The 11,007-nt window shown below is 41.8% G+C and overlaps 1 protein-coding gene across 2 annotated transcripts; it reads left to right on the plus strand.

Moving 5' to 3' along the window:
- Positions 1-8: 8 nt before the first annotated feature.
- LOC124139773 (17-beta-hydroxysteroid dehydrogenase 13-like) lies at positions 9-8,870 on the plus strand. 2 transcript variants are annotated; one of them, XM_048400767.1, is made up of 7 exons: positions 9-279; positions 2,198-2,437; positions 3,998-4,104; positions 5,087-5,224; positions 7,065-7,089; positions 7,127-7,181; positions 8,616-8,870. In XM_048400767.1, exons 1-6 carry the CDS (start codon positions 67-69, stop codon positions 7,169-7,171), a joined length of 768 nt encoding a protein of 255 aa, XP_048256724.1. In that variant the 5' UTR covers positions 9-66; the 3' UTR covers positions 7,172-7,181; positions 8,616-8,870. The 2 variants fall into 2 exon arrangements, with proteins under 2 accessions (XP_048256724.1, XP_046363048.2); XM_046507092.2 differs by having other exon boundaries at positions 13-279; positions 7,065-7,181.
- The last annotated feature ends 2,137 nt before the right edge of the window (positions 8,871-11,007 follow it).

Raw genomic sequence — 11,007 nt, forward strand, 5'->3', positions numbered from 1 at the left:
TTTTGTCTACAGCATACGCAACTCAACAGTGGTACCAGTCAAAAGTGTAGCCTTTGAACCCCAAACATGAAAGCTTCTGTTGGAGAAATAATTTCACTGTTGATGAAAATTATCTATTTCTATTTTGAATCTTTTTATCGACTGATCGTGCCACCTGCCAGACAAGATGTCCGCGGAAAGAAAGTGCTGATCACCGGCGCAGGACACGGTATCGGCCGGGAACTGTCACTGGAGTTTGCCCGCCTCGGAGCGTCGCTTATACTCTGGGATATAAACAAGGTCACCAGCTGTTCATCTGATTTGCACTGTTCTAATGATCAGCTTTGCACGCAGTAGGGACCCGATCGAACGCATAGAATAACGGTTTTTTTGCACACACAATTGACTGACCTCACTGCGATTGACGCAATTACATAAGGCCAGGATGCTTTCAAACAATATCCAAATCGAGCACAATTATGTTCCAAATTCATGACGTCTTGAATTTGTACATTGTTAATGTCACGTGAAATTAAGAGGGCGCTGGTAAAACTACCAATTGAAGTACAATGTGCCTATATGGTGGGGTAGCCTAGCGTTTGTTCGTCACAGCGAAGACACGGGTTAGATTCCCCACATGCATGGGTACAATGTGTGAAGTCCATTTCTGGTGTCCCCTGCTGGAATATTGCTGAAAGTGGCGTAAAACCATACACACTCACATTGTGGCAACTCTTGTGCCAGCCTGTGCCAAGTGAATTGGAGTAACATCTCTTCTAGGGCTGGGACGGGTAACTCGGGTATCCGGCTCGGGTGGGTACTGAGTAGAACCTGGGTACCCACAGGACTTCCCGGACCTGTGGTTAGTCACGGTATATGTTGTTTAATGACAAAAATTATCTGGAACTCTATGGTCACTAAAGTTCACTTTTCTTTTTAACTATGCAACAATTCCTTCTAATTTTTCATATGGTTGAATAAAGATATAACTTAATTCAACTTCAGTGTATGAATGACCAGATTATTTAATACATGTATCTAAATACATTTTACCACGGTTATGCTAAAAATGTTCACAATCGGACATTCTGAGACATCTCCTGAGACCTACAGCGGGTACTGGGGTAGAGTCTGGTAATAGTGGGGTTGGTACCCGGGTAGTAAATTTGGACTCATCCCAGCCCTACTCTCTTCCCTCAAACAATAATCATGCTCCTCTCAGCACATGACATCTTCGTTAACTCTCGGTATTGAGAGCTCCACGAACAGACTATGGCTGTAAGGAGCTTGAGACAAAAATATGTATACCATAGTTCATCATTTGACCGGCAGATGTTTGGGCACAGAGAGTCTTAGTAATGTTTATCATGAATTGTTTGATAGGCCAAAGACATATATATTGTATATATATAGGCATTACTTCGAAGTTGACGGATGTCAAAGTAGACACAATTTATGGATAACAACTTCTTCTGTGTTCATCCTGTTCATATTGGATTGCTAGTTAAATAATCCTTGCAAACATATATCAGCTGATATATAAGCTTCTTTACGTTGCTACAAGAAGATCTTGTTTTTCTTGTAAACATTGATGAAAAATTATTAATAGTGGGTCCTTGTTTAGGAAAAAGATTTTTTGGTGCAATATGCAATCAGCTTATGGCTGGGATAAAAAGTGCAAATTCAGAGTATTTCTTTTTTAATTCAACAAAATTTACAGGCAGCAACAATTAAAGTGGATTAAGATTATGTTTCTGAATGTATTACTTGAGCTATAACGACGTCCAGAAGACGACAGTGAGAATGATGAAATGACTGGGATCCCGCCACCTTCCCTACCAGCACTGGATACTGACATTTACGCATGCTTTGAAATCGAGTGTTGCCTGTGGGCCTGGTAATAATCTCTTATTACGTGATGTTTTGTTTTAACAGAATTCATTTTCTCGGTTGTCTTGAACCCCGGAAAACCCAAACCTTATACCAGGTCCCCACAAGTTCAACACAATGAAGTTCAAGTTCAATTCTATTTTATATTATATATCTGTCTGGAGAGAAACTTCTGTTCCAGGCTGACTCCTGTAGTGGCAAGTTGTGTTAAATCAATAGAAGCAACTCTCTCATTAATATGAAGTTATTTTACTTATAACATCACACTTCATAAAATCTACCTTTTGATATCAAGAACGGTACAAATCCCTGATGTTATATCTTATAGGAGAACAATGAAGACACAGCAGATGAAGTCCGTCGTGTTGGTGTCACAGTCCATTCATATGTCTGTGATGTCACCTCCACCGATGACGTCCACAACACCGCCGACCGTGTGAGGAGAGAGGTGGGCAACGTGGACATCTTGGTCAACAACGCCGGCATCCTGTATGGTGGGCCGGTACTTGACATGCAGGAGAAGCACATCCGTCGCACGTTTGAAGTGAACACCTTGGCTCATTTCTGGGTAAGCATTGAACATGTACCAATAAAAGGTTCCTGTCTTAGATGGCCTCAGTATCATCCGATGATCTATAGAGATCACAGAAACATATCACTTAGATGTACTGAATATCTCTTAGGAATACTAAATATCACCCCATTTTGAGCTTATCTTTTACTCTTTGGTGTACTGAATATCAGCAAGGATAGAGCTTTTCTCTTACTTGAGTCTCACATTCTCTTTTGTCACAAGCAGCAAGGGACATGTCATTAAATGTGGATTAATTTAATTGTTGTTTACTGTCTGTTTGTCTTTACCCTTGCACTGCTTCATATAGGCATTGACTAGGTGAACATTTGAAATGGTGCAGTAGGGATCCTTGATGCAAGATTTATTTTCCCAAAATAATGAAAATACCTTCAGTCTTTGACCTTCACCTTAATAATGTAATTGTGGTGATTCCCCATACCATTCTCTCGTACACATATGAATTTGAGTCTCTCTCATACATCAGAGCAATCTACTTGCTGTTGTGTATCATTTGGGCAAGATGAAATTTCCTCTTATTCCCCCTGTGTAGAGCATCTGTCACTGTGACTGTTTTGTTGCAGACTGTTCGTGAGTTTCTGCCTCCCATGTGAAGAGTAGTGCTTGGTATGAGTTGTCTCCCCTCCGAGAGCATCTGTCACAGTGACTGTTTTGTTGCAGACTGTTCATGAGTTTCTGCCTCCCATGTGAGGAGTAGTGCTGTGTATGAGTTGTCCCCCCTGTGTAGAGCATCTGTCACTGTGACAGTTTTGTTGCAGATTGTTCGTGAGTTTCTGCCTCCAATGTGACTGGTATTGCTTGGTATGGGTTGTCTCCCCTGTGTAGAGCATCTGTCACTGTGACAGTTTTGTTGCAGACTGTTCGTGTGTTTCTGCCTCCAATGTGACTGGTATTGCTTGGTATGGGTTGTCTCCCCTGTGTAGAGCATCTGTCACTGTGACAGTTTTGTTGCAGACTGTTCGTGAGTTTCTGCCTCCAATGTGACTGGTATTGCTTGGTATGGGTTGTCTCCCCTGTGTAGAGCATCTGTCACTGTGACAGTTTTGTTGCAGACTGTTCGTGTGTTTCTGCCTCCCATGTGAGGAGTGGTGCTTGGTATGAGTTGTCTCCCCTGTGTAGAGCATCTGTCACTGTGACCATTTTGTTGCAGACTGTTCGTGAGTTTCTGCCTCCCATGTGACTGGTATTGCTTGGTATGAGTTGTCTCCCCTGTGTAGAGCATCTGTCTCTGTGACAGTTTTGTTGCAGACTGTTTGTGAGTTTCTACCTCCCATGTGACTGGTATTGCTTGGTATGGGTTGTCTCCCCTGTGTAGAGCATCTGTCACTGTGACCGTTTTGTTGCAGAGAGTTTGTGAGTTTCTGCCTCCCATGTGAAGAGTAGTGCTTGGTATGAGTTGTCTCCCCTGTGTAGAGCATCTGTCACTGTGACAGTTTTGTTGCAGACTGTTCGTGAGTTTCTGCCTCCCATGGCGTAGTGCTTGGTATGGGTTGTCTCCCCTGTGTAGAACTTAACACTGTGAACATTTTGTTGCAGACTGTTCGTGAGTTTCTGCCTCCCATGCTAGAGGCCAACAAGGGAGTCATCATGAACATTGCTTCAGCATCAGCTAAATCTGGAACAGCATTCCTGGTTGATTACAGGTGAGATTGTTTAATACTGCTTGTTCAGGTTAAGATTTGTTTGATTTTAAAGTTTCTCAGCAGTTGTGACACATTTTCTATTATCCATGATCATGATTATTTTATTTTATTTTTCAGCATCTTTTTGTTTCCTTAATTAACATGAAGTTGGTCTACCCCAATGCGTAAAAATATAGTGTAGTAGACAATCCAGTGGTTGATATTGTCAGCAGCGATTCTGAGATTTGTGTCCATTATTATCCCCCCTGGGATAGGAAGGGGGATATAGGAATGGGTGGTGTCCATCCGTCTTTTCATCCGTCCATCATGTTTCGTTTCCTGGATTGAACTAAAAAACAATGAGAGATTTTGAAAACGGTACAATATTTCTTCACCAAACTTGGCACATAGATAGGTCTAGTGATATACTGGTGCCTTTTGATAGTTTGGGATTTATAATAAATAAAATTTTCAAGTTCCCATAGCAATGACTTGGACGTTGACTGAAAATGAAAATGGCGGTTGTGCTTGTTTCTGGAGCAGATCTTGAAATCGTACAATATTTTTTCACCAAACTTGGCTCATAGATAGGTTTAGTGGTTTGATAGTTGTTTTTTTTCCAATATTATTTTTCGAGATTCCGTAGCAACAACTTTGACTTACAACTTAGGGGCTAATAATGCCTTGCACACAACCGTAATTTCATATTGGCAGGGAATATGAGTATTTCATGCTTGTTTTCCTTAATGTCAATGATATTTGTGTTGTTCACCTTGTTCACGAAGGTGTTAAGTGCCAATGACCGGTGTAATTGTTGACTTTCCTTCCACATTGTTCTGACATGCAGAGAAATAAGTTGTGAAAAGGATTAAAACTGTGTTGATCCCGAGTGTCACCCGCTCACTCTCACTGCACATAGCTGTAAGATTGCTGATGGGGCGCCATGCAATAATCACTCACCAACTGGTTCTCCTACTTTCTCTTCTTTCTATGATGTTTCCAGCTCATCCAAGTATGCAGTGTTCGGCTTCACGGAGGCCCTGAGGGAGGAGATCGACAGACTGGGGAAGCCGGGGGTCCAAGCCACTGTGGTCTGTCCTTTCTTCGTGGACACAGGACTTTGTAAATACCCCAAGAGCAGGTTGGGAGAAGTCTTTCTGTTCCTGCTGTCTAATTTTCTGTGACTATGTTGGGGTACAACGATGTGGAAGGTCGCGATATGATACATATCTTCATAGGCTGGTCACTGTATGATACGTATCTCGATACTCTGACCATGATACGATATGTATCTCAATACGCTTGTCATGATATGATACAGAGCTTGATACATGTGTCATGTTATGCTACGATGCTCATTACGTCAATCACTGGATTGTCTGGTCCAGACACGATTATTTACAGACCGCCGTCATATAGCTGGAATATTGCCGAGTGCGGCGTTAAAACGACAAACAAACAAAACAAAACTTATCTGGTCATATTACGATACAGAGCTCGATACCCAGTATAAGAACACAAAGGCCAAGAATTGAATTTATTTTTTGAATTTAAAGAAAAATTATAGCAACTTACATGACAATCACATCAGTCATCACTGGTACTAGCAACTAAAGAAGCCTTTTCAATCCGCTTCTGCCCTCAATTTATGACCAATTTGGTCGCAATAGCGATCTATTTTTTTATTCTGCGATCAGTATTTTCATGTCAGTCACAAGCTTGCACCTGGTCTTAGCTTGAGTAGTATGACTAAAATAGTTTTACCATAAAATTGACAACGTGATGGAAGCAACAGTACGAAAAAAGTCTCTCTATATATTGTAACATACATTGATCGAAGCAAGCACTTATAGGTTATTTATCACTGCATTAGTAATGTCAAGAGTGTTAAGAGCTTACAAAGCTGTAGAAAAAAAATATGTTTGCACATAAAATTTTCAAGTTCCCATTGCACTGACCTGGACGTTGACTGAAAATGAAAATAGCGGTTGTGCTCGTTTCCAGGGCACATCTTGAAATCGTAATACAGTAATAACTGATGTTGTATATACAAGATGGCTACGTAATAAATCACAAAAGAACAATGAAGGACGAAGCATGGTTTATTTCACAATAAAACTTTGTTCTGGAGATTCAAACATGCACTTGCAACTTGATGGTGATATTCTTGAGAGGGAAGTGTCTAGAGTTGGTTGTTCCCAATGTAGCAGGACAATGCAGATGAACACAGTGGCCGAACTGTCGCACTAAAATTGGGAGAATTATGACAATCAGTATTGGGAGAAAATGTGCAGATAATCAGGGAGTCATCATTATTTCAATATGGGTAAATGTTTTTGAAGCTTGAACAATTTTTTAACATCCTTACAAAGGCTGTACAAAATGTTGTGCCCCTCATTTGCAGTGTTTTATTGTTCGATAAACAACCCCCACTCATTGTTTATTTCTTAAGTTTGTTTGTTGTTTAACACCACACTCAGCAATATTCCAGCTATATGACAGCGATCTGTAAATAATCGAGTCTGGACCAGACAATCCAGTGATTGATATCATGAGCATCGATCCAAGAAATTGGGATACGATGACATGCATCAACCAAGTCAGAGAGCCTGTTAGTCGCCTCTTACGACAAGCATAGTCGCCTTTTATGGCAAGCATGGGTTGCTTTAGACCTATTCTACCCCGGATCTTCACGGGTCTTATTTCTTAAGTAGAGGTCAATAAACATGATATGGAGGAAGAGGCTGTATGGCTTAGTATCAAATTATTGCAATGAATGCAAAGCAGTGAATACTATGTTAACATGCTATTATTAGAAAATCAGAACTACACGTTGACATGGTCATAAAACAGTAATAGCACTAAGGTCATTTCATTGAATGTCCTGAAAATGATAACCTATATTGCTGTTTGTAGATCACATGTTCTCGTTGAATATGTTTTTCAACTTTGGTATGTTTGACTGTTTTCCCATGGCTCAGGTTCGACCCAATCTTGACCCCGAAGGAGACGGCTGTGACGGCCATTGATGGGATGTTGCGAGGGGAGCAGGAGGTGTACGTGCCGAGACGACTTTGGCTGCAGCTGAGGATAGGGGCGTATGTACACTGTATACTCTGTTGTGTTACTGTTGATTATTGGCTGTGATATTGCTGATAAAACACACAATCTCATCAAAATCAGATCTTAGTTCTCGCTATCGCTAAACAAAGATCTGAGGACATCCCATTACGGGTCACATCAGAACGACCTTTCATCTGACGAATCAAAGCGTCGGTTACCAGATCATGAAAATGACAGTTGGAATGTGTTTTCTAATCATGCAACCTTGAAAACGTTAGCACAGTGTATTCCGAACGACAGTTACAGCCCGTACGACTGATTTGTCAAAATTATCGTCTATCTCTCGCTTCCGTGGAATAAAACATTTGAACGGTGGAGGCGTTGCACAGTACGTGGGATTCACTCCCATACAATCTCAACCATATATTAGACATTCTGGAATGTTCGTTTGTTCAGTTTTCAAAATTTTAATCGAGAACTGTGACAACATATTTTTCAAGCGTAGTCTGAAAGTCACCAGGTTGAAACGAGTGCCGTAAAGCTCGAGAAAGCTGCTTTCTAATTGGCTGATGTGGACTTCTTGTTAGTCATTTCAGTAGTCGGTTAAAGTCACTCGTCCCCCCAAACCCTGGGTTTGATTCCCCACATGGGTACAACATATGAAAAACAGTGGAAAACAATACAGCTGATACACCCGTAATTATTGTTACCACATGATGATTGTGCTGTCAATGCAATAAGCCAATCCAATAAACTGAAAATGATGAGAGTAGGTCCCAAATCCTATACCCTGTCCTTGTGCAGATTCAGGGGTAGAATAGGTCCCAAATCTGATGATGATCTGATAAACAGGCCATCTCGCGAAAACTACTTTTAGACCTACAATCCGTCTATGCTGACATGCTTGAAAAACCAGAGCTCGTTTTAAGGAACATGATTTATCTTGCACCAGGTGCATGTTGACATATAAAAAGTTGCACCAGACAAAACCAGGTTGCACCTAGCTGGTTCCATAAATTTATCAAAGATGAAACGTGCACATAATCTTGAAGTACCCACAGTTTGATGACATCAAGCCCCCAAAAGATGACAAATTACACATAGCAAGGGGAATATTGAAGTTGTATGGTATATAAAGCTTAAAGGTATTGAATGTGTTCAAAGATCAATGTTGTGGGGTATGTAAGGGTTGGACACAAATTTAAAAGATTTTGACATGCACTTTGTGCATGTAGACGTAAGTATTAGGTTGCAATTTTCAGTAACAGGTTGCAGTGGTGCATGTTTATATACATGTAGTTAAATTGAGCCTGAAAACTATTTCTTTACTTTTATAAAATAAAATTATTTTGCAATTAAAAAAAAAAAGTTTTAAAAGTCAATTATTTTAAAATGATAAATTATAATAAGGAATCTAATACCATTGTGTTTCACAATGTTATTGATCTCCCATGTTTCTGTTTCACCAGTCTGCTTCCTGAGAAAGTCATCACTCATCTGAAGAAGTTCCAGCGGCTTGGCATCGACCCTCAGTACAACTCCAAGAGTGGCTGATACAACAGGCTTATGTTGTTTGTTTGTGTACATATACTGTTTCTACTTGTTCCAAAGAGCTTGCTGTAAATTGTGTATTGATTTTGATACCAATATGTTTTTTATAAGTTTACAAGTATATCTGATGTTTTACAATGACGACATGAAAATAAAGTGCCTTTAAAAACATAGCTTCTGCTGCTATTTCACTGCCAGAACCTCCAACAGCTTACACTTTACACTCAGGGGAATTCCAGGTCAGAATAGGTGCCGACCACCCAGTGCCTGATTACCTGTGCAGGGGTAGAATAGGTCCCCAATCCTATACCCTGTCCCTGTGCAGATTCTGGGGTAAAATAGGTCCCAAATCCTATACCCCGTCCCTGTGCAGATTCCAGGGTTGAATTGGTCCCAAATCCTATACCCCGTCCCTGTGCAGATTCCAGAGATTTATAGGTCCCAAATCATATACCCCGTCCCTGTGCAGATTCTGGGTTAGAGTTGGTCCCAAATCCTATACCCCTGTCCCTGTGCAGATTCCAGAGATTAATAGGTCCCAAATCATATACCCCGTCCCTGTGCAGATTCTGGGGTAGAGTTGGTCCCAAATCCTATACCCCTGTCCCTGTGCAGATTCCAGAGATTAATAGGTCCCAATCATATACCCCGTCCCTGTGCAGATTCTGGGGTAGAGTTGGTCCCAAATCCTATACCCCTGTCCCTGTGCAGATTCCAGAGATTAATAGGTCCCAAATCATATACCCTGTCCCTGTGCAGATTCTGGGGTAGAGTTGGTCCCAAATCCTATACCCCTGTCCCTGTGCAGATTCCAGAGATTAATAGGTCCCAAATCATATACCCTGTCCCTGTGCAGATTCTGGGGTAGAGTTGGTCCCAAATCCTATACTCCTGTCCCTGTGCAGATTCCAGAGATTAATAGGTCCCAAATCATATACCCCGTCCCTGTGCAGATTCTGGGGTAGAGTTGGTCCCAAATCCTATACACCGTCCCTGTGCAGATTCTGGGGTACACTAGGTCCCAAATCCTATACACTGTCCCTGTGCAGATTCCGGGGGAGAACAGGTCTCAAATCCTGTACCCCATCCCTGTGCAGATTCCGGGGTAGAACAGGTCTCAAATCCTATACCCCGTCCCTGTGCAGATTCCGGGGTAGAACAGGTCTCAAATCCTATACACTGTCCCTGTGCAGATTCCGGGGGAGAACAGGTCTCAAATCCTGTACCCCGTCCCTGTGCAGATTCCGGGGTAGAACAGGTCTCAAATCCTGTACCCCGTCCCTGTGCAGATTCCGGGGTAGAACAGGTCTCTAATCCTATACCCCGTCCCTGTGCAGATTTTAGGGTAAAATAGGTCCCATATCCTATACCCCGTCCCTGTGCAGATTCCGGGGTAAAATAGGTCCCAAATCCTATACCCTATCCCTGTGCAGATTCCAGGGTTGTGGGGCGTGGGGTAGCCCAGTGGTTAAAGCTTTCGCTCGTCACGCGGAAGGCCCAGGTACGATTCCCCACATGGGTACAATGTGTGAAGCTTATTTGTGTTGTCCCCCGCTGTGATATTGCTGGAATAGTGCTAAAAAATGCAATGTGAAACCATACTCGCTCGCTCGCTCTCTAAATTCTTGTGCCATTTAGGGAAGCATTCAGGCAAGCATATCTGATATCTCTGTCTCGAAAACGAATATAATTGGTGAGTTCCGAATGCAAAAATGATTCAGCGCTATTTTATTGTGGATAGTTTATGCATTCTGTCGTGTCTGAGCGCTATGGTTTCTACATCCAAAAGGGTGTACTATCTAAAGTATTTTTGTGCTCTGTGGCGCTTTTCTTGTGCTAAGATAGAAATTGCCGTATCGTGGTGGTAATAATGCCGAATCATCATAGAAAGATGACATCGGGATTGGACCAGTCAAGTTTCACCTGACGCGGAGTTATTCTCAGATCTTCACACAGAGTGAGATACACCGGAGATAAAATCTGATTTTAACAGGTAGGACAACGATATAACACAACAGGCCGCAGCAACATCTATTTCTGTGTAACATCAATAGTCAACAATACATATGACGAACGGGAGTCCCAGTGGGGATTCGGGGATGGAATAAGGTCTGTAGCAACCTATGCTGGTCCCGAGAGGCGACCAAATGGATCGGAGGTCATGCTCGGTGATTTGGTTGATAACGTGTCATCGTACCCTGACGATGTGAATCGTTGCTCACAATATCAATCTCTGGATTGTTTGGTGTAGACTCCGCCTTTATATAGCTGGAAGTTGTATATGGTTAAAAGTCATGGTGGACTGAGTAG

Source organism: Haliotis rufescens, unplaced genomic scaffold (genome assembly GCF_023055435.1).
Source record: "Haliotis rufescens isolate VD_foot unplaced genomic scaffold, xgHalRufe1.0.p SCAF_1, whole genome shotgun sequence".
In the NCBI taxonomy this organism is placed as follows: domain Eukaryota; kingdom Metazoa; phylum Mollusca; class Gastropoda; order Lepetellida; family Haliotidae; genus Haliotis; species Haliotis rufescens.

Bases quoted from the DNA above. Each gene is read 5' to 3' on its own strand.
- LOC124139773 (XM_046507092.2), top strand. From the start codon at position 67: ATGAAAGCTTCTGTTGGAGAAATAATTTCACTGTTGATGAAAATTATC. The intron at 280-2,197 runs GTCACCAGCTGT...TATATCTTATAG, and splicing joins TACTCTGGGATATAAACAAG to GAGAACAATGAAGACACAGC. The intron at 7,182-8,615 runs GTATGTACACTG...CTGTTTCACCAG, and splicing joins CTGCAGCTGAGGATAGGGGC to TCTGCTTCCTGAGAAAGTCA.